General features: G+C 36.8%; 1 protein-coding gene across 1 annotated transcript in view; it reads left to right on the top strand.

The window, feature by feature from the left end:
• PLXNA4 (plexin A4) overlaps nt 1-24,702 on the top strand; it is a 756,456-nt gene extending 731,754 nt beyond the window's left edge. Inside the window, exons 29-32 of the mRNA XM_044279996.1 lie at nt 2,407-2,576; nt 9,775-9,987; nt 15,455-15,605; nt 21,815-24,702. Coding sequence (XP_044135931.1) covers nt 2,407-2,576; nt 9,775-9,987; nt 15,455-15,605; nt 21,815-21,910 — 630 coding nt within the window. The 3' untranslated portion in view covers nt 21,911-24,702. The remainder of the gene's footprint in view (nt 1-2,406; nt 2,577-9,774; nt 9,988-15,454; nt 15,606-21,814) is intronic.
• Nucleotides 24,703-25,075: the final 373 nt, after the last annotated feature.

Below are 25,075 nucleotides of genomic sequence, written 5' to 3'. Positions count from 1 at the left end.
TAAACTTTCAACCCATCTTTTCTGATATACATACACCATTTGTGCTATATAAAATCATAATGCAAAAGGTCTAGTGGGGCTTAGAAACAATAACCAACATGCCAAGTTGACCACTGCATATTGTGACAGTATATTTTGCAAGGTATATTTTGCATATTATTTTTGTCTCAGCAAGGCTTGGTTCTTTTTATGTATAATATGTATCTTTTTATGTATTTTTTCTGTGTGACTTTTTTTATCAGATAATTTTACTTTTATTACATTTGATTTGGAATAGGTATTGGAATAGCTATGTGTGCCTTTCTGCCTGTGTATACAAAATCTAGGACATATCTTATTTCTGATGAACATATAGATTTTCTCTCTTATGATCCAGCAATCTGGGATCACAGTTCGGCTATACATGTATGTGTATATTTAATGGAGAGAGGGAAAGAAGACATTGCCAGACACTTATGGCGGCAGTTTATCTCCTGGGTAAACAAAAAGATTGGGCAAAAATATTAACTTCACCTGATTCTTCTATCCCCTACCATTGTAGGTCAGTGGAGAGTTGAGAGCTACCTATACACGTTAAACCATTCTCTTCATGCTCAGTGGCTTTTACTCCAAGAAGCTGTAATTAAACTTAAAAGTACATAGCTTATGTTTACAGCATATGTCTCTTACATTTTTCCCTAACTATAAAATGTACTGTTCCCTAACTACTTGGAACTGTGAGATACTCTCATTGACATATGCAGTTACAGCATATCTTGGGCAGCAATATAAATGATTACCGGTGTGATCTGATTAGACACTGGGTCTTGCCGGAAAAGGGCATAAAACGGCTTTCCCCTGCCCTATATAAGAGATAATTGACTAATAGGCATACTTATATTTGAATAAATTTTGCCCAGATGACAGGATCAGAGAGAAGCAGGATGGTTGTACTGATGTAACAGTTAATAAATGTTGAGAACAGTCATTACGTGAGGGAACAAACACGGCAAGAAAGGATTTTATGAACCACTAAAAAGTACAGTGGATCATCATCATGACTGGACTATTTCCATGCACTTAGCAAAAGGAAATTTGGTGTCTAGCCACCGTTGCCTTCATTTACAGTGGTTTTGTGAATGAGAAACCTGGACTGCCACAGACTGTAAACCATATTATCTTTAGCAACAAATCCAAGGTTCTTTTTGGCATCCCATAACGATCGGGTTTGAGTATGGAGGCCTCTTGGTTAGTGCTTTGATCCTACCTTTGCTGTGGAGTGTCCCACTTCCCCAACTGCTGGTGTTATGATCTGGGGAGCCAACGGATATGACAGTTAGTCACCCCTAGCATGGATTGCTCTCATAGTAGGGTTTCCAACTGGCATTTTTTTACCAGGATAATGCCCGCACATGCACAGCAAGAGTTTCCCAGGAATAAATTCACCAAATTGCCACATTTCCTTGGTCTGCCTAGTTGCCAGATTTATCGCCAGTTGAGCATTTATGGGATGAGTGTGCAGGATCTACAGACCCAGCTGCAACATCTGTGTGCAAATGTCTCCATACGAGAGGCGGCCCAACAGTATACTAGAACCTCCTTTCACTTTAATATTGTAATCACTTACATATATTAATATTATTTCACACATACAATGTATCATTTGATTCCAACAACTCGTTCTCGGTGGGGTTTTTTTTTGGTCAATGAGTGTATATAGACAGAATCTTATTTACATGCATCGGCCAGAATCCATGTATTGAAATATTAGCTGTGTTGAATAGTATGCAAAAAGGATTCACTGAGCGCAGGTGTCTTCCGAACTAGAATATTCATATCTTTAAAACTTGCATAACGCAAGCAGGTGTTGTCAGAATCTACTTTGATTAAATTTATTCCTTTGCTGGTCCCAATAATTAGTTTTCATCTTCATAATATAGTTGGATTACCATTTTCAAAAAGTACATAATTTTATTTTAGTTTTTCTGGTATCATATTAGACACACTAATATCACTCAGCATTTACACTTTGTCCTATTTATCTATATTGTTTTCTTTAGAATAAAGCTAACATGAAACTGACTCTACACAATATATTAAGTTCACAGTAGAACATACAGTGTTCATGTCCATATCCCTTATTTTTTTACACAACTTTTTAACACCATCTTCCTGGCACCCATACAGAACTGTTTCATAATGGATGTATATATTACCCTTACTGGATATGGTTGGATATGGTTGTTACATTCAGTTATTTCTACAATAACACTACTTATTTTGTCCATATGTGAACTGTATTCTCTATGTTGTTTGGTTACCTTGGTATTATAATTGCTAAATTAAATATAAATGTAACAAAAAGCTGGAACTAATTATAATTTATAAAACATCTCACTTTATTCTTCAATTGTATTTTGTTAACAGGGCACATTACAGAAGTTTGTGGATGACTTGTTTGAAACAATATTTAGCACAGCACACAGAGGCAGCGCTCTTCCTCTTGCCATCAAATATATGTTTGATTTTCTGGATGAGCAAGCAGACAAACATAACATTCATGATCCTCATGTAAGACACACCTGGAAGAGCAACTGGTAAGTAAGAAATTGCAAAAATATTTATATAGATATATATTGTATATATATAGATATATACTGTATATATAGATATATACTGTAGATGATAGATGATAGATTCTTCTGTATGTCTCAAATTTAATATGAAGGCAAAAAGAGGTTTTCCTGACAGATTGGCCAACATAATGCTGTCTAATAGTAAGACGTATATAAAGTTAGACATACGGTTATAAACTCTACCAGATTTATTACAATAGCTGATTGATAAATCTGGTACACTTATATTGGCTGGTCTGACTTTACACCACCTTATATGATGGCATAGTTTACTCCAAAATATAGGCAGTGAAATTTTTTGGCACACAGCACCAAATTACATTCATGCTTCCTTTTTTCACGGATGATGTTGCAGATAGCTGGAAGTTATGAATAAACCTCCGACTGGCTTGATCCCAAACTAAGGAGCATATAGGTGACCCCTATAAAACCCTAAGAGCTCACCCTGACTGCTAAGCACATACAAGGGTCTCAAAGGTAGACAATTGTATGCCCATGTACCTAAGACTGTGTGACACCTGAAAACCCTATAATAGTGAGGGGACACGACCACCGGCTCCCTGCACTTCATACGGAGGGAGTCAGGGTCACCTAGAATCAAGCCAGCAAGGAAACACAATACATGAAAGGACTTATCTGTACAAGCAGCAGCAGAAGACTCCAGCAGTGAACACTTCAATCCAGGAAGTAGTATAAACCGCAAAGTCAGACAGTATGGGAGGAAATATATAGGAAAGAGGATTAGTCTAAATAGGTGACACATGGGAGAAGGAAATGAGATGAGAAAGTGAAAACAAAACAAAGAACATCATGCAAGAGGTAGAGAAGGACGTCTGTCAGACCTTCTCACAGAACTGGCGGTGACAGTACCCCTCCCTCTACGTGTGGACTCTGGACACTCAGAACCCACCTTCTCAGGATGAGACCTATGGAAAGCCTTGATGAGACGAGTGGCCTTAATGTCCACCACTGGGACCCACATCCTCTCCTCAGGACCATAACCCTCCCAATGAACAAGGTACTGGAGAGAACCGTGGACAATGCAAGAATCCACAATCCTAGAGACCTGGAATTCAAAATTACCATCAACAAAAATCGGAGGAGGAGGCAAAGAGGAGGGTACAGTGGGTTTGACATAAGGTTTTAATAGGGACCTGTGAAAAACATTATGGATCTTCCAAGATCTTGTAAGGCCCAATAAACTTAGGACCCAACTTCCAGGAGGGAACCTTTAGTTTGATATTCTTTATAGACAACCACACCAGATCACCCACATTCAGGTTCGGACCAGGCACACGTCTCTTATCCGCCACACGCTTATATCTCTCACTCATCCTCTTCAGATTACCCTGAATCTTTTGCCAAATAAATGACAAAGATGAGGAAAATCTCACCTCATCAGGTAAACCAGAAGACCCCTCTCCAGAGAATGTGCAATGGTGACTTATCAGAGGACTCCTGGCGACGGTTATTTAAAGCAAACTCAGCAAGGGACAAAAAAGAACACCAATCCTCCTGATTCTCCACCACAAAACAGCGCAGATATGTCTCCAGATTCTGATTGACACGTTCGGTCTGACCATTCGACTGCGGATGAAAAGCAGAAGAAAATGACAACTGAATCCCCAAGTGAGAACAGAACGCCTTCCAGAATCTGCAAACAAATTGCGTGCCCCTATCAGAAACAATGTCTGAAGGAATACCGTGCAATTTAACAATGTGATCAACAAACGCTTGTGCCAACGTCTTAGCATTGGATACCCCAGGAAAGGGAATGAAATGCGCGATTTTGCTAAAACGGTCCACTACCACCAGAAACACAGTCTTCCCCGAGGAACGAGGCAGGTCTGTAATGAAGTCCATTGACAGATGCGTCCAAGAACGGGAAGGAATGGGTAACGGGAGGAAATATAAAGGAAAGAGGATTAGTCTAAATAGGTGACACCTGGGAGAAGGAAATGAGATGAGAAACTGAAACCAAAACAAAGAACATCATGCAAGAGGTAGAGAAGGAAGTCTGTCAGACCTTCTTACAGAACTGGCGGTGACACCTTTTTGCCAATTTATCTAAGCCATGCCCCTTATTGGACAAGTGATAACATTGATAAAAAAAAGTTATCAATATACACTATTTTTGGACACAAATGGCACCAGAATTCTAGTGCTTCTTGATGAGTAAATTACCCCCTGTGTATTTAAATCCAACAAAAAACAGTGTAGCATGTTCCATTGGATGCCAAATTATGGCTTCTTGGTTTCAGAGAGCCTACATCTATATAATTTAGAACCATATACAATTCAATATCCAATAAATAATAATACATGTTTGGCTGGATTCAAAGGTTTTTAGACTGTACAATTCTTTATGCTAATAAGTTAAATATTGTAAATATTCCTTTTCCTACTAGAATACTATTACTTTATAGAATACTATTAATATTACTACTACTAGACTAGTACTTCTTCAAACTACTAGAATAAATAGTATATAATTGTTTCCAGTAAGGGAGGTAGATCATTGAACTTCTAAACAAGACTTTACAGATATCAGGAGTAGTGGAAAATGATCAGAGACTGGATATTAAACTCTACATGTAAATCTACATGCAAATCCTCAATTTTTCATGTATATGAGAGAAAATCTCTGACGTATTACTCAAATGACAAGCTTTATTTCAAGTTATGGGTACTGCCACACAATGCAATTGTGCTGCATTTTGCACGCAACAAAAGAACGCAATTGTGTCATATGTCGTGCTGCACATGATTAAAAGTATGCCCATGGAAGAATTAACTCGCGCTAAACGAAATTCTCCTACTATGGATAAATATAAAATGTTAACATATGCAAACATTTGTAGCATCGGGGTTACCCTAGATGGATGATAGATCATGCATTAAATATGGTGGAGGATAAAAATAGATTGGGTTTGATTTCTCCTGCACAAGCTAATTGGAGTTCTGTTTCATATGAGAATAATACCCCGGTGTTTTTCCCACCGCCTATAGTGCGAATATTCATCCGTGTACACAGTATACAATCAATACATATGATAATTAATACAAGTAGGATAGGGGTCTCATATAGTTTACTAGTGGAAGACTGCTGTACCTATGTGGCGGTCGCGTTTATGGTTTGTTTCGCACATTTATACAGTGTCAGTTACTTTGTATACTTTGTAATTATATTGATTCACTTCCAATTGTTCTGAAATGCATTTATCTGCAAGCATATTATATAAATGTCGAAGTGGAGTGTGTGATTTCTTAGATTATATTTGGCTTTGGCAAAATATACATATCGCTGAAACCCAGCACCATCCACTTGGTGATTGAGGATGGCAGTGTATTTTCTCTCAAGATCAAGGGCTCAGTGATGCCTTATTGACGAGGAGGTCTGTAAGAAGTGACTCAAAGTTAATTTAATCTTATTGCAAGGAGATCATTTCTTCATTTTCTCTCTTTCCTCCCTCCACCCCTTTAAATAAACCTCCTGTTCATTTAGCCTGAGTGGCTGCAATCAGTTTGAGATTAAAAGCGCAGATAATGTTAATAATATGCTAATGCTTCATTAGTCAGACACTTAGTGGTGCCCAGGCTGTGTGTACATGTCACCGCTGTGTACAGAACTAGCTCAGTGTCACTGGGGACAGGAAGAATCCCACTTGCCTAGTCTTCTGCTTGTGCTTATTATCTCTATAGTACCTACTTGAAAGGTCCCTGATAGTAAGTTGATAGCAACAGGCTGGACAGTAAGATGTAGCTATAAGGTTATGGATTATATACTTTATGTAGGTCAGAACAACAATACATAATGCATAGTATAGACTGCTTTGGCTAATTAAACAGTCAGTTGGGCTCTTTATTACTGATAAAAAGAAAATGAAACAAAAATGAGAAATAGTAATACAATGCCATCTCCAATTTCTTATTTTTATACGATATATCAAATGTCCTATCAATTGTATGTTAGAGCCAGTTCGCAAATGTTCATTTGTTGGGTGATCTTTCATGTGGATTGGCTGGCTGCATGGCATTACTAGTAATGATGTGTTCCCGGGCTTGTCTCCTCTACACTTAGTTTCATTTTGTAACACATGCAGCTGCCATTGTAGGAAAACCTGTTTTGTTACCACGTAGCTTGAGAAAATTTGAATTTATTTCAAATCAAGGTTTTCCTAAACTTCGGACCAAATTCTGCTTCGAATGTTTCACTTTGCTCAGCACTAGTGGTGATTAATCATCTTCATATAGAATGATTGAGTAATGTAAATGTGGCTCTAGTGCACTTGATTGATGGGCAAATAATTGGGCCCAAACAGTTAATTTCCAATGATTGCCATGTGCATTAGTTCCCAGCACAATTGGTATAATGAAGCTGTTATGGAATGGCACATGAGTAAAGTGGGAAAATATTATTCTTGCATATCACTTTATGTCTAAAGTGAATGTCCACCTTAAAACACTATATAGTTTTAGATCCAACATTCTAAGGAGCATTTAAAAGTTATTACACCACCATTATGGTGTGAAAAAGTCGCAAATTATGGCACATGCCATATTTCTGCCATAATTTGCATCTTTTTGAGCTTCTTAGGCGCATCTCACTTTATGAAAGGGGGATACTATATGGGAACGCCAGTCTTGATAAATCTCCACCTCTGTGTAAATCAATTTCTTCGTAGCAGTCAGAACTTCATTTTTCTGGGAGCTTAAAGGGGGGAATTGATCAATCCCTGCATGCCGGAATTCTGGCCTGAAAAAAGGGGCTTTGTGACTTTTTGGGATCACTTACTCAAGCATTTTGCACATTTTTGAGTACTGTGTATGTCAGCACCACTTGAAGTTTTGGAGTGAAACATTTGTTCAGAGTTTCAGAGTAGATCACTTTTGTTTCATATTTATCAAGTGCAACTTTATAAGAAGTTGAAAAAAGCTTAAATTCCATAAGAAGGCATCCCCCAGATGTACTTTTACTGAAATAGGCACAACCACATTGCACTTGCACCAAGTTATTACTGAGCACCATTTTTTTTTATAAATTTAGTGCAGGTGTGCATAGCAACTCCAATCTGTGTAAAAATGTACAAGTGTTGTTGTGTTTTAAGGAACTCTTGAGTAGAGATGAGTAGCATAGGCAATATTCGTTTTCGCTATATTTTTGCAATAAATTCGCAAATTCTAGAATTCGTGATCTCCAGTCATTATTTTCGCGATTGTGCAAATCGGCACTAATAATGTGCATATTTTTTGCGCAATACATGCAACTTCACATTTTATCAGGTCTGAGTAGATATTACTGATTGGTGCACTAAGTATTGTTGTGACATCACAGCGTTATGTCTGCAGCATGTATGTATGGACAGCAGAGAAACAGTAATTCCTATCACACTACCTAACACCCTGCACTGGAACCTATCAGCTACACTATATCAATATTTATTAATCTCTCAATGGTCCAAAACACTTCAACAAATTAGGTATATAGGTACACTCCTCAGTACACTAATAAACACCACAAAAATGGAGTGCAAAAACACTTTAACTAATAAAAATCAACTTTTATTGAATACAATATAAAAAAAAATGATAATCATAGCATCATATATTAGTAGGGAAAAACAAACGCACACAAACCTAATACTCCCATAGAGCATCAATAAAAAGGAAGAAGAAAGGCGGTTCATAACATTGATAATGACCGTAAATAGAGCTGGCCCGCAGCTAAAATGTTTGATGCATACTGCAATCCTTTATATGCTAAGGGATCACCTAGGATCATTCCTATGGGTGACAAAAAACATGCCTAACTACATGTGCATGTAACCTAAATACTGACATCTGGTAAACATACCTAATTATAAACAGAGGGTATAGAGGTGGTGGCTCTCCTCGACGCGCGTTTCGCGTATTATGGCTTCCTCAGGATGAGTGGTTGAATAGGGAAAAGTCATCACTTAAAACAGGAAGCCATATCAATAGTGAGTCCGGACTAAAATCATATGATATTCATTACACTGCCTCATCACAAATGCAGCGCATGACCAATCATAGGACCATGGGCTTTCAGGTTAATACTACTATTCTGAGAGCTTAGATGCTTACTTCATAATATTATTGTTATACTGAACTACATAATAACCCAGTATGCACCAAGCTCCCTCTACTGGTGGCTGCAGGCAGCAAGAAATGTATTATGTACAATGTAATTCTATATCTATGTTGGGCTTTTGGAGGTCTATATCAGAAAAATAGAATTGATATATATTGAATAATTTATCAGCACAGGCGATTGAATTTATTTAGCAGATGAACAATATAGTGCTAAAGGGTGGAAATTCACTTTAATGGTTACATTGGCGTCCTCTGTCCATCGCTGTCCTTCTACTTAGGAACTTTATTAATTGAACTACTGCTACCCCCATTTTTATCTTCACAATCACTCCCCTCATCTCTATGCTCTGTGTAAAGTTGTACAGCTGCTGTGTACCAAACTTCTGCCTGTTAACCAACTCTGATACTCCACTGCCAGCTCTGACTACCTGCCTAGCCTACCTACCTATCCTGTCTACTGTAGTGATCCTTTGCTGCCTGCCCTGACTAGTTTCAGACAGTTTCATGGAATCCATGTATTCTACCTGCCCAGACCTCTACCTATTTACTGACTATGAGTATTGCCTGACCCCTTTGTGCATTTCACTGGGTCAGCTGCCAACTACACCGAGGCTATTCCAAAAGGTAGCAACCTGGCTGGTTCCCTGCAGCAAAAGACAGATCTCTTTATATGGTTTAAACGGTGAAAACTAGGGCATCACCAGAATAACGCCTTTAGGATTAGCCTAGTCAAACCTGTTAGTTGTTACATCCACTGCTTGATAGATGTAATCTGTAGAGGTAATCTGTACCTTGATAATAGTTAACATTGGGTATATGACATTCTATAGTAAACTTTCCTAAACTTTAATTCAATCACCTATCTAATTACCCTGAACCCCTGCTTTTAGACCTGGGACAGACCTTATTCCTTGGTCCTTCTTTTATGCTATACCTCTGCTTATGCAATTATGATGGGAGTTATCTGTAAGCATTACATAAGCTATTCAACTGAACATTGTAAAATATATGTTTGGTGCTAAATAGGTTTTCTTTCTTTTCTCAGCTTACCATTGAGGTTCTGGGTGAATGTCATAAAAAACCCTCAATTTGTCTTTGATATCCACAAGAACAGCATTACAGATGCTTGTCTTTCTGTGGTGGCACAGACATTTATGGACTCCTGTTCTACTTCAGAGCACCGCTTAGGGAAGGACTCACCTTCGAACAAGCTCCTTTATGCCAAGGATATCCCAAGTTATAAAAACTGGGTAGAAAGGTGAGTTGTAGATATTGATGTTGCATGTAATCAGAAAATGACTTATTGTTTTTGGAGAAGTTTTGATGATTTCTATATCTAAATTGTGCAATTTTTGCACTGACCATTAGGACTAATAATATGTTGAGAATTTCTGTTCTGTATGTGTAACTTTTCAGTAGCCATAACATTATCATTACAGGCAAAAATACAATGACATATATAATCTATAAATCTATAGATAGATAAATACATAGAACACAGGATCTACCGTGCACTGGATTGATTATTCACAATAGGTGATATCTAAGTTTATTTACTCCCTCCTAATCTCTGTACACAGAGCATTCCTAGAAAGATTTCACATAGAAGTCAATTAAGTCAGCTCCTGTCTATTGTGTTTATACGGCTGTTGTCAAAGAACAAGAAGACTTAGCATATTTTAAACCTAGTGGCCAGTGTGAAAACTGCAAGATCTAGTTTTTTATGTTTTTATTTTTAAAAATAGAGGGGTACGTGGGGAAAAAAAATGATTTCAACAATAGGTCATGTTGCGATGACACATTCCCTTTAATTTGTATTCCACAAATACAGTTCTAAACTTTACATTCATTAAAATATTTATACGCATAAATGCTATAAACCATGTCTAATAGATCAACAGATCTCATGTATTGCTACTATGCTCTTATAAAGTCTAATAAATGGGGATAGACGGCTTAACAGAAAATAATATAAGGAAGGTTTATTGCTGTGTAGGAAATGATGATGTCTTAAGTCTGTTTCTCCCTAATCATCAGAACTTAAGGGAAGATTTATCGAAACTAGTATACAGGAAAACTTAGTTGCCCATACCAACTTTCATTTTTTAGACTTCTTTTGGAAAGCGAAAGGTGGAATCTGATTGGTTGCTATGGACAACAAGATCAGTTCTACTTTACACCAGTTTTGAAAAATTACCCAAATGGAGTTAGTAATGTATTGTGATGAAGTGCACAGCATGTTGGAGTCACATCTATTCCTGATTTGCACAACCATACCTAGAGACATATTGAAAAGATGTTCCTCTTGCACATATGTTGTAAACTTCTGGCCTGATAAAATGGTGATAACGTGCTGAAAACCCATCTGCCTTCCTTTTCTTGGATGCTTAATACATTGTGAATTGAAAGAACATTTGGTTTCGTATCAGACATATTGTGCTGGCACATACCATTGCTAGTGTGTGCAGTGCCATTTCTGTATAGTACATCTACAACATACATGCTGAGGTTCATTTTTTATATTATGAATAAAAGGTTCTTAGTCTTCAAAAAGGAAAGAAAAAATTAGCATGGCTGCATTTGATCTGACATTTTATTAAATGAAGAATTTGCAGTTGGTGGTAATTATGTTTTACATTGAAATAGAAGATAGTGATTTTTCTAGCTGCTGCGCTCCCACCTGTACCACAGAATCAAAGTACAGACTGCTAATTCCAGCTTGGACGTATTCACTGTTGGGTTTTCTTGAATACAAATGAACTTGCAGACTTGCGATTGCCAAACGAGCATTCATGAGACCAGGTCACAGCTCAGTATTTTACTCCTTGCATAGGATGGGCTTTAGAGCTTTGTGCTACAACTATTTGTAGTCCTGGGGGGGTCATACATTTACTTAAAGGGGTTGTCCCATGAAAAATATTCTACAGTTTTAAAACCAGCATCTCCATCTGAATACTTTTGTAATTGCATGTAATTAGAAATTTAGCATAGCCACTGAGTTAAGCCTCATTCATATGCCAGTGTTTTGGTCAGTGATTTCCATCAGTGATTGGGGGCCAAAAACCAGGATTGGAGCCTCCACAGACATAAGGTATAAGGGAAAGATCTGTTCCTGTTCTGTGTTTAGAGCAGCACCTGGTTTTGGCTCAAAATCACTGATGGAAATCACTGACCAAACACTGACACAGTGTGTGAATGAGGCATTATTCAATAAAATGTATCTGTATAGCGCCACCTGCTGTTTGTTCTTTTTCTTATTTCTTTGTCCGGCTCACTGAGAAGGCCGCACATGCTCAGTTTCATCCTTCAACTGCCTCCTGAGCTGTGATAGGGAGAGCTGAGACACGCCCCCTTAGCTGTAGCAGAAAAGACACTCCCCTTGAGCTGTCAGCTTGATATAAATCTAGCAGAGCAATGTATGTGGAGATCTCTGGATCCATGTGAGGTACAGGGCTGGTTCTAGCTATGTTAGAAGAAAATTGTGATATACTACATGATCTCTGGGATCATGGGATAACCCCTTTAAGGCACAGATTTTCAGGAAAAATTGTTCCTTCCCGAGAATCAGCTGCTCATTAAGTGGAGGTGAAGTGCTTTTTTTTCATGCAGAAATCATCTCCACAGAGGACATGCCAAAATTTGTGCTATCGCTTGACCCATGCAAAATCATTGCTTCTGGGCAGCAGAGTGCTGTTTAGAAGGCATCATCTGCTGCATGCAACATTTTTACAGGCCGATTATCGAGAATCATTGGGTTTACAGTAGGGTCCATATTGGCTTGCATAATAGGACCCTTATAGTTTTATCTACTGACCTATGAAAGACCACTGATAATGCTGATTGTGATATCGCATCACATAGCATTTATAGTAGCACAAAAAGTCTGCATCGGGAATTGCACATAACGTGACATGTGGTGCGGATTTTCTTTTCACGGTACAGTATATCAGCTTATGTCGCAATGCAAAGCAGAGGATCAAATCTATGGCAAATCCACATCATATCTGCACTGACTTCCACAGCAAAATCCACACAATTTGGTGCTGCTGCTATTGACCAGATATACAGCAGACCCGCTATGTGTGGCCATAACTTTAAATATAACTTTGCTGAATCTGTATAGATATTAGTCGACAAATGTTGCAAAATATGACATGTTTGCTCTTTATTGTACTGTATACTGGTGGTTACATTTTGTTTGCGATACGTCACAATTTTAAGTGATTTAGAGTATTTCCTAATACCAAACACTTCTCCCATGTACTAGTTCACACAGGAGTCATATATAAACGAATATGTATAGTATTAGTGTTGAGCACGAATATTCAGAAATCTAATTTTTATCTCGAATATCGCCACTTTGAGAATTTGTGAATATTTTGAATATAGTGCTATATATTCGTTATATAGAATATTCGTCATTTTTTCCATCTGAACACATGATTTCTCCCTGCTTTTTGCTTGTTTAGACCAATGAAGACCTAATGTTGGCCCACAAGCAAGAAGCAGAGAGGAATCGTGTTCAGATGGAAAAAATAACGAATATTCTAAAAAAACGAATATATAGCACTATATTCTTTAGTGCTATATATTCCTTTTTGACCCACGCCTGTATTGATTGCGTAATATTTGCATATTACGCGATCATTACCTTACCGATTTTCGTGTACAAAAAAAAGAATGTAGAATATAACGAATATTCTAATTTGCGAATATTCGATGAATATTCTACCAAATATTAGTGAAATATCATGAATTCGAATATGACCCCTGCCACTCATCACTATATAGTATACCGTAGACTTTATTTGGTTGAAAGGTGAATTATGATCTTAATGTTCAGTAATGCAGTGTATATCTGCACTAATTATTATCAGACGTGCCCGTGTCCAGTACGACTTAAGTTTTTATACAGTATCAGCAGGTATCACTGCGATGTCTACAGGACACCTGTCAGCTATTCTAGTAACAGACTTCTGCTCCTAATTATAAAATCATGTATCATGTTGCTGACTTATTTGGTGCACAGAATGTCAGAACGAAGAAATTAAATATGTAAATGATTGAGTCTAATTAACTAGTTGACAGCAAAGCACAGATGTGAATGGCAATGACTGATTGCTTTCCTCATGCTACGTCCGCTTATCCTGGAATTACATGAGGGATGAAGGACATAGAGAATACCATGTTCCTTAATGAGTCAAACGATATTAAAATCTTTAGGGAATTAAATACAATGAAGCCCAAATATCGAAGGATACAATTCACATTTTCGTCCCATGTTTAACATTTACGTTGGGGGAAAAAAAATAATGAAAAATCATAGTACACTACGTATCTCCATCCTGCAAAACCCAGCAAAGAATGGATACTGGTGATGGATACTATTGACCATGACATCCAGCTGAGGCATGCGTTTAATATATACGTCATGTGTATAACATAAATGCGGAACAAAAACTTGATGTGAACAGAGACAATCTATTGGGATTAATGTAAATTTGTCAAACGGAGGAAAACCAAGCACATCTACATCTTCGATCTTATATATGTATCTGCTGATCCTAAGAAGATGTATAGAAATCTTCCATCCTTTAGGTAATTGCACAAAGCATTATTGTACCATGACACCTAATATAGGAGGATCTTGTGATATTTCCTATACAGTGATGCTCTATGTGCTTTAAAGGGGTTCTCCAGGAATACTGATATTTTAACATGCCGTCTGTCTCTGTGAACAGTAGTTTCATAGTTACCTGCTGCCTGCCATTCCAGTCCTCTGTGAAACCTCATGCTGTGTCCATCTTCTGGTCCCCAGCTTGTTTTCTCCTGGCACTGCATGGACATGACCCCATGCTCCACTGAAGCCAGTGACTGGCTTCAGTGGGGACGTGCTGTTTCTGACCATGTCCATGCAACAATGGAAGAAAACAAGCTGGGTACTGGGACATCGACACAGTGGAGTCATCAAGGAGGACTGGAGCAGTGTGGAGCAGGTAAATATTAGTCTTCTGTTTATGGAGGCAGGCTGCAGGCACTTGATGAAAAATCTGTATTCCTGAGAACCCCGTTAAAAGTTGCATAATATAGGAAGCCCCTGCAGTTACCAGTGAACCAAATGAAAACCACTTTAAAAAGGACCCGTAACACCCACCGCCCCCCTTCATTTACATGTCTGCTTTAGTAACTACTTGCATTTCCCGTTCTGGAGCATCTATTCTTATGACTTTATGATGTGCTATTCCTTTATTATTGCTTCTAGAAGTTATGATGGAATTGCCAGCAGTTTGTAATGAAGTTCAGTCTGGGTATTATCAGTTAAAGATGTGTACCTGCACAGTCTGATACTGTCCAATCAGTGCTCCCAGTGGCATACTGTCGAGGTGCCCACCCCCTGTAACATGTAACACCCATCTGGATCTTCATGGTAAACTGCTGGTAATTCATTCATAAGCTTCTAGTAGGAATAAAAAATGAATGGCATGACATAAGAATAAGGATCATAAGAATTGATGCTCCAGAGTTATTGCATAAAGAGTTAGTAGTATTTGCTAAAACAGATGTGTCAAGAGAGGTTACAAATCATCTCTAACATTAAAAAAAAGTGTAATAGTTCAAATGCTGTATTTTTACGAGTTAACATCATTGCTCTCTAAGCTAAATTACGTTTTGTGGATTTAGGTGGATTTTTTTTACAATTAATTTGCATGATATTCTGTTTCCAGGTACTATTCTGACATTGCCAAAATGCCAGCTATAAGTGACCAAGATATGAATGCTTACTTGGCAGAGCAATCGCGTATGCACATGAATGAGTTCAATACCATGAGTGCACTCTCAGAGATCTACTCATATGTTGGAAAATATAGCGAAGAGGTAAGTACATACATACACATACAGTAGTTACTGGACCACATGTAGGCTATTCGTTTCTCTTAGTGTTATTTTCAGTAACAGAGTATGATGTATCTTCATATATTGTTATTTTTATATTTTGATGCTCTATTCCACTATGGCAAAACCATACTTGAGAGGATTTTTACATTATGTAGTAAAACACCATATCATGAGGCAGTGTATAGGATCAAGAAAGATTAAAGATGTTGTCTCACTTTGGCAAATTGCATTTATCCTGTGGAGAAAGTTAATACAAGGCACCGACTAATGTATTGTTGGCTGGATTCATTTTTCCATCACATTATGCACTGCTCGTTACCATGGTTACAACCATCCTGTAATCCAACAGTGGTGGGCATGCTTGTACACTATAGGAAAAAAAGGTCCAGCTCCTGTCCTGGCCACCTTGTATCTGTGCTGCAGCATTGACCATAGCACCTGGAAATGAGCAGTATATAATGTGATGAAAAAAATTAGTCAAGCCAGCAAAAAAGGCAATATGTCATGAGACAACCAGGATATTGTCATGCATTAATCGAGACATTTACTCGTGGGGCAGGAGTTTAATACTACCACTTTACAAAGCATTGGTGCGGCCTCATCTGGAATATGCAGTTCAGTTTTGGGCACCAGTCCATAGAAAGGATGCTTTGGAACTGGACAAATTACAGAGGAGAGCTACTAAACTGATAAGAGGCATGGAAGGTCTTAGTTATGAAGAAAGACTAAAATAATTGAATTTATTTCATCTTCAGAAGAGACGTCTAAGGGGGTAAATGATTAACCTATACAAATATATAAATGGACCATACAAAAAATATGGTGAATATGGTGGGCACTGCCTCTGACTGGAGAAGAAAAAGTTCAGTCTCCAGAAGCGTCAAAGCTTTACTATAAGAACTATCAATCTGTGGAATAGACTTCCGGACGTGGTCATAACAGGGACAATAGATAGTGTTAAAAAGGGTTTAGATGAATTCTTAAAAGTAATTTACATTAATGCTTATGAAAATGTGTAGAAATCTGAGTCTCACTTCCTTCTGGGATTCACGTACCCACCTATTCCTTGGTTGAACTTGATAGAGTTATGTATTTTTTCAACCGTATTAATTATGTAACTATGTAACTATGCAACCCCTATAAACATTTTCTGCATTCTGTGTTCATGGAAAGGAGAGTTCAGGGAAATATAGTTAAACAACCATAGATAGGCCTTAAACAACCAGGAATCACAAATTATCATATATCCACATGATATCTGATCAGTGAGGAGCCAACTGCTGTGGCAACCAATGATCATGAGAATGGGGGACAAGTGTTTGACTTTGTGACAATCTTTTAAAACTCTATGGGACTTCAGGAGATAGCCAATAGCCATATTGCTTATGTCAATGCTGCCCCATGTGGATGGTCTCTTCTGGCTAACTGGCCAATGGACAAGCTTACATTTAATTAATGTTAGTATGATGTGTTTATTTATCTATAAAACACCTTTGAGAATTGAAAATGTGTCCACTTAAAGTGTCACTATACTTTGGAAAAACGTTTGATATGTCGGTAGGGGTCCGACTGCTGAGAACCCCAACACTTGCTAGAACAGGGAGAGAGAAGCGCTCACATAGCAAGCTCTATCTCTTCACAGCAGGAGATGCGTTCAGTAGAAAATCTTTCAGCTTCTCTTGATTCTGTCTCCTGCAGGGAGCAGAGACTCCTCTTTATGCAAGTACTTCTGTCTCATTGTTCTAGTGATCGGTAGGGGTCTTAACACTTAGCCCCCCCACTAATAAAAAGTTTTGATAAGCCGCTATGGCATATCAAAAGTTTTTACAAAGTACATGCGCACTTTAAAGTTTTAAGGGTTCTGTTTTTTGTTTAAGGCCTGTAACTGTTTTGTGCACGTGGCTAATAAGTATACAGAAATCATAACATGACTTAAAAAAACATCCTTATCCAACTCATTCACTGATATGGCACCATTAGCATAGACGATCAATGTATAGTGCGTCTGTTATTGGTTAACTTGATATTTCGAATTTAGAAAGTGAGAAACGCTTCTGAAGCGATGCCAGCTCTGTGATGAGTATAGCATCTGAGACTGACATAGAACATCTGGGGAGCCATCGACATATCAACAAAGAAATTAAGAAAACATATGGACCCTGTTCAGAAATAAACTTGGATACATACTGATAAAGAGACACATGCCGAAATAGTACATATTGTATGCTTTATGATAATGAATCCCTGGATAGTAAGTAATTCATATGGTGCGATGATTTCCTATGCAGCCAGCAAAGTCAAATATAACTTGCGAGTTTTAATCCCTGAGCGTTAATGGCTTTCCCTGCTTTATGGCAGGATACATCTCATTGCACAACACATCTCATTGCTCAGCCCATCACAAATCTAGCAGGAAATTCTTCATTCTAATTAAAAACTTACTTAATTATTGGCTGAGGGAAATTAATTGGCTGCTGATATTAGCTTGCCAGCTAAGCAGCTGAGAATAGTTGAGCAAAATGCATAGTCTCACTTTGCACATATGCGCAGTTCCTGAATATAGAAATTATGTTTGGTAAGTATGGTTATACTGCAGTTTGTTTGTTTAGTTTTTTTTATTTTGCGCATAAAGTTCATTTTTATGACATTTTATTTGGATTGTGCTGGTAATTTAAGAATAAGTTATCAATTCATGTTGTATCTCTAAATCAATGCATATTAAGTACATTAGGATTGCAGAATATGACATACATATAAGAATAATGAGTGAAAATGTTGATTTCACAGTAAGTTTTCTATTTCTGGGGTTCAAAAGAAACGGGAAAGATTAACACTTATTTTGATCATTGTAATTAATTGTTGGTTATTAATTATTTTGAAAATGAAATCTGTAGACTATCAACCTAACTGGAATTTGAATATCATATTTAGATGCTTAGAAAATTCTATATTGGATTAATGATAACGATTTTCCACGATGTAATAATAATAATAATAATAATAATAATAATAATCTTTATATATAGAGCACCAACATATTCTGCCTTGCTTTATAATCAGGGGGTTCATGTACAAACAAAAATTATAAATTACATAGCAACAAACAAAGCAACAACAATTAAAATAGCAACAAACAATTAATACATAGCAACAAACATAGCAACAACAATTAAAACAAGAAGAGTGAGGGCATTGCTCTCAAGAGCTTACAATATATATATAATGTACTAAAGAGTTGGTTTTAACATGGATGGTGTAATGGACTGATTTATTCCAGGCAAGTCATGTGATGGCTGTCTTTAGTGGCATCTTTTGCCTTCATTTGAGAGTTATTCTGTATATACTTACAGTACATTTACTAAAAGTATTGACCTATTAAACTTACTTCCTCATAACTGCTGCCTGGTATGTCCCTGTTTAGAGAGGTTAATAATATAGATAAAGGGCAGCGGGGCTGCAGTTGATCAGCATTGACTGCAAGTGTACAGGGGCACAGGCAGAAGTCTTTAGATTTTTATAGCCTTCTGCCTGTCAACTTGCCATAAAAACAAAACCCATAAACTGTTGGCCTAATTATTTTTATTTTTTTGCGATTCCACACAATTTGGAATTTTTTTCAAGCTTACCACTACATTATATGCAATAGTAAATTGTCCCATTTACTATGCCCTCATATGACTATGTGAATGGAACAATAAAAAGTTGTGGCTTCGGGAAGGGAAAAACAAAAATGGAAGATTACCACGGCCTGAAAGGGTTAATTTGTCAGATTCCCTTTAACTTATTTGGAGGGAGAACATAGCATTAGTCTTTACTTGATCATTTACTAGAACTATATATTTAATTAAAACTGCAACAGCACAACAGCCTTTTTAAATTTACATGTAAGTTCACCACAGAAGTTGTGGCGCAGTATTGAGCCATACCACTTGTTAATTGGTTGAAAAATTGAGAATTGGTAGTGTTGAGAGTCCAGAGGGCCTCCTCAGGACTGCAGATGACTGTGATCAGCATCAATGATCCTCGCACTTTATGTTATTTTAAGCCAAGGCTTGCTGCAGCTACACTCATATGGTGTATCATGTTGACACTTGCTATAACCTGTAATTCAACTTCATAAATTAATATTAAAAGATCTAGGTCTATACCATTGTTACCATCTTAATTATAAAGCAATAATTGCTATGCTATCATATCTTGTAAAAATCTAATTAGAAATGGCACTATAAAAAGCTTGTTTTTGTACGTTTCAATTCATAGACCGTAACCATTGTCATGACCACACAATCAGAGTGACAATCTTAATAACAGAGGCCAAGTAATTTGAAAAGCTTTGCAAAATAAATAAAAAACAATAAATGCTGCACATGCTAGGCAACTAGAGCAAGGTTATAATTAATATTTTGTGCATTTAAACCACCGTAATTAAAGAACATTGCAGACCTCCAAATACATAATTATATCTTTGTATGTGTTTTTTGTTTTTTTTCACTAAGTTTATACATTTTCTGTGTTTATGTTTGGTGCTTATATATATTTTTGCCCATTGCACGTAGAACTGCAGGACTTGTTTGAAAGCTTCTATCTGGCTGTTGATGAATTCATCTCATTACAACTAGGTTGCTTCTTTTCTTCTCTATCTCTTTTTGAGCCACGTGTGCTCCTTTTGAAAGCTGTCAGCTCCTGCCAGGCATTTGCCACAAAGTAATTAGTCATTACATACTGCAATTTTCACTGGTTGATGTCGCCACCAAATACTAATTAATTTTGGAGAACAAAATAAAAACTTGCTTAAGTTAGTGATAGTGCTCGCAAACTTGTGAATTATTTTTTAACCAATGACAGAGGATTCATATATCTTAGACAAACATTTTCTTAAAAGTCTGGTCCTTTAGTTTGGCAATGTCAATAGGATCCATGGCATTTTACATTTTTTGAAAGTTTATGCACTTAAAGAATGTTATCCCTTAGAAACCACCTAGAAAAAGGAAGTAATGTAAGACAAGATGATAAAGTTCAAGTCATCTTTTTCTGTCAATATCCTATGTTTCTTCAAACTAAACAGATCATTTCATAAAATAACACAGATTCAGGGTAATCCAAAATTATTTATTGTACTCTCATTGATTAACTGACAATAATGTGAGGCTCATTGAAGAAATACAGGAAAAAACTGCGGCACTCCAACTTCTCAAAGAATTTTGGTGTTTATTGTTCACCCAGCATGCAACGTTTCGACTCCACTGAGCAGTTGAGTCGAAACGGTGCATGCTGGGTGAACAATAAACACCGAAATTCTTTGAGAAGTTGGAGTGCCGCTTTTTTTCCTGTATTTCTGCATCGCGGGATCCGGGGTCACATGATCTAACTGCCAAAAGTAAGGCCTTATTCACACATCAGTGTTTTGGTCAGCAATTTCCATCTGTGATTATGAGCCAAAACTAGGTGTGGGTCTAAACCAAGGAACAAGTAAAAATCTTTCCACTATATCTTTTTTCTGTGGTTTTGGATCGCAAACACTGATGGAAATCACTGTGTGAATGTGGAATAATAGAGGCTGAAAATATATCAATATGTCCATATGCAAATTTGTTAAACAAATGATTGTGTATGCCACCATATTTACAAATGGGGACAGGCAAAAAATGTGTAATTATTTTGTAATTCCCTGAGAAATAGCACAGGTGTTGAAAACATAGAAAACATTAAACACTCAATAAATTAGAAAAGAGCAGTACATTTCAGTAGTCAAGAAATTAACCTTTATTTACATAAATCAGTTAATCCTATATTATACTGCCCAATTTTTCTGTAGATAATCACTAATGAGCATTTGTATGAACACTCATTTGTGATTATCTGGCAGTATAATACTGCTGCTGATTGCCCAAGGAACGAGCAAACACTTGATCATTGGGCAAGCCAAATCTTTTGACGTGTTAAAACACTATCATTTGGAGCTTGCAGATCATGATGTCTAATAACCACTACACAGCATGGGGACGAGCGATGTCATAGCGATTGTGTTTTTTTTTGTCATTATATATGGTGTACAGGAACTGGCCCTATGTAATATATTTTGCATATATTTACCTATTGAAGTCATGTCAGACTAAGGTGAAAATAAATTTCAAACTTTCTATAACTCTATATGTATGTTAAAACTTATATGTTTCTTCTTTTCACAGATTTTAACAGCTTTAGATCAAGATGACCAAGCTGGAAAGCAAAAACTTGCCTACAAATTAGAACAAGTTATTGCCCTGATGAGTATAGACAGCTGAAAACTGTTCTTCCAGGTTACCCTGGAAGGGATAAACCAAGCCGTGCCTCAGTCAAGATTGTCATCTTTACCAAGTGCAAGTTCGGATTGGCTGGATGCAGGGTCTTCTGCTTCATCTTCTTCCTTCAATGAACCTCATGGATAATACAAAATGTCCAGTGGATTAAGGGAAGACATAACATGTGGAAAACATTGGGATACAAAAACAGTCTAGTTAAGACCTCTGCTTACAGATAAACTAATACACTATACAATACGGAAAGCTATAAGGTCTGTGCTGCTTGTGGGTTCTTTCCCTGCCATGATTTGGTACGGATGGAATATGAACCTAGTATTAATGAATTCAAACCATAAAAGATGGAATCCTTCTTCAGCAGAAAAAGGCATTATTGATATCCCAGCTACATGACTCAAATTGTTTCTTCATGTAAATCTTCAGCATGGAGAAGAAAGCAAGAACATGTAAAATTCCTTTAATCTATCAGAGGCCATTAGAAGAAAGAGGTTATTCTACTTTTCTTATCATTCTCCCTGTTCAAAAAACCCAAATAGGTTATTGTCCTGCAAGCTATTCTATACATCTGCTTCACTTCAATGTTCCCAAGAAACTTTTTTTTTTTTTTTTACAAAATCACAATATGAGGCAACAAAAAAAGACCATGGTGATGGTTCAATATGCATACTAATGACTTTATAAGATAGGTATAAAAACACATTGTACTACAGATCCCAGTTTTATCTTACAATTCATTGACCCTTAATTTTCTTTATCTACAATTTTCATCATATGACACAAACACAGATAGTTTTCCTATAGGTAAATGTGCATCATCTTAAGTTTCAGGTTTTGAAATTGGTTGGTTTAAGTGAAGTCCTCACATTCCAAATGGTACAATGAAAGCTTTAAGGTAATTATCTGTAGTCTAAAATAATGAAGTATTATTTGCTTAGACCCTGTGAAAATATCAGATATATAATGTATATTTGAGCATATGGATTTATTGATTTACATACAGACAATTACTGTTTAAGGCTTTTCGTGGATCAAGGTAATTGAATAAACCTTAGCACAATTCACTTTAGACCTAACATGTAATGCAAGATAGGAGAAAGGACAACTGGAAAACTATCATCTACTTTGATATGGCTGAACCATTTTTCTTCATCCAGTCTTGGGAGCATTAGACATGTTCTTGAAATATAAAAGTGCATCACTTGTTTTGAAACTGCCATTTGGAAAAAAGGAGCACAAAATTACAATAGTCATGCAAAAAAAAAAAAAAAAAACAATATCAGCACAAGTTTTATTTGGAATGACAGAAGAGAATGTCACCAATTGAAAAGGTTAGCATTGCCTGAGAATGCAACCAGCATGAGTGACAAGTAGCTACTTATTTTAAGGCTGAAATTCCAGGTTATTCCAACTTCTTTCCAAGGTTACTCTAACTTGTTTTGTAATTTTGCAAAATTTACAGTTCAGTATTTTAGAAGGTGAGATTGTACTTTTTTTTTTCGTTTTGGGACAGTAATACAAATCTTTCTATTCTGTAAGACTTATTTTTTAGACTAATAATTACATATAGCTCAATTAAAGGAATACACTAGGATTAAGTCAAGTTTGGAACAACTTGGAATCTGATATAAAACAATTGGTCCATGTCTATTCATTTTGAGAGCACTTAATCCTTTATGCACTTTATTTGAACTTTTCCTAGAATTTGAGTTGAATTAGCTGATGGTTACTGAACTATAACTGGAGTCTGAAGCTTTGGCCGGCTACTTCATTTACCAAGGGAAAGAAGAAGCATTACACTCAAAGAATTGTAGACAAAACCAAAGGTTATGGTGACACAACATTGTCATATCTCAAAGGCTTTCTTCTCATCCTTCTAATGATAATGATGAAAAGGACAAATTGGTATGCATCTGTATCTGCTCCAGTCCCGATATCTAGCATGAAATGTAAGAAGATGATAAGTAAACAATTGGATTTGCACAGCTGTACAGAAAGAATACATGTAGACCACTATGCTATGTAATTCAAACAATCTTATGTTTATTTGTATGGTACATACTTTTTCCAATTTTTTTCAAAGAAAAATGGCAACCTCAGACAATTAAAATATATATAAAAAAAAGTACATATAGAAAAATGTAACTTTTCGTGTTGACCATTGTGAGCTTCAAAGCTGTCTTTATTCCTGTTCCTTTTTTTTAATTCTGAACTTCTTCTTGCCTTGAGATCTGCCAGATTTGTGCTGTGAATGTGTAGGGTCTTGGCCCTGGAGTTCCAGGGGTACAAACCTTAGTTTTCAGGGTTTTTCTTCTTTTTTTTCTTTCATTTCTTTTTTTTTGTTATACTTAAAATAGTGCATGTTAATACAGTTAATGCTGAGAGAAAAGCCTTGCTGATGATGTGGATGTGGTTTCCATTTTTTTCCTTCCATTTTAATTATTTTATTTTTTGTCTGCCTGAGAGCATTGATCTGAGTGATTTGTCATGTGACTATATTCAATATTAGGGTGGGTTCATGCTAGCATTAGGGATTATGTTATGGCTTTCCGTTATAACATGGTTATAACGGAAAATAACGGAATGCTCAGACAAAATGCAAAACGGAAGCCTTTGGGTCCCGTTATGCAAGACGGAAAAACAAAGTCCTGTCGACAGGACATTGTTTTCTGTCTTGAATAACTGGACCCAGACGGATCCGTTTTGATTTCCATAGACTTCTATTAGGATGGAAAGCAAACGGAATGCCTTTTAAAGGCTTGCGTTTTGCATTCCGTCATAATATAAGTCTATGGGCAGAAGAACAGATCCATCCTTCCGTCTTCTGGATTCCGTTATTTTCCATTATAACCATGTTATAACGGAAAGCCATAACGGAATCCCTAACGCTAGTGTGAACCCACCCTTAAGGTGGAAACTTTATCAAAGTCTTCAAAATTATTTGGGTTCATGAAACGAATACACAGTTCCCTTGGAAACCTGTTTAATGCTTTAACTTAATCCATACACTTATAGCTTCAAATTTGGCTTTTAAATAATTATACCTATAAGGCTCCAGAATATATACAAAGGTTGAGGTCCTAATCCAGGATAACTAGTTGCTCTAGAATTGTTAAAAACCAAGAGTATTTCCTCATGGGGGACCATTGAAGC

This window comes from Bufo gargarizans, chromosome 2, assembly GCF_014858855.1.
Source record: "Bufo gargarizans isolate SCDJY-AF-19 chromosome 2, ASM1485885v1, whole genome shotgun sequence".
Lineage (NCBI taxonomy): Eukaryota > Metazoa > Chordata > Amphibia > Anura > Bufonidae > Bufo > Bufo gargarizans.
This window is presented reverse-complemented; position numbering and strand designations above follow the sequence as displayed.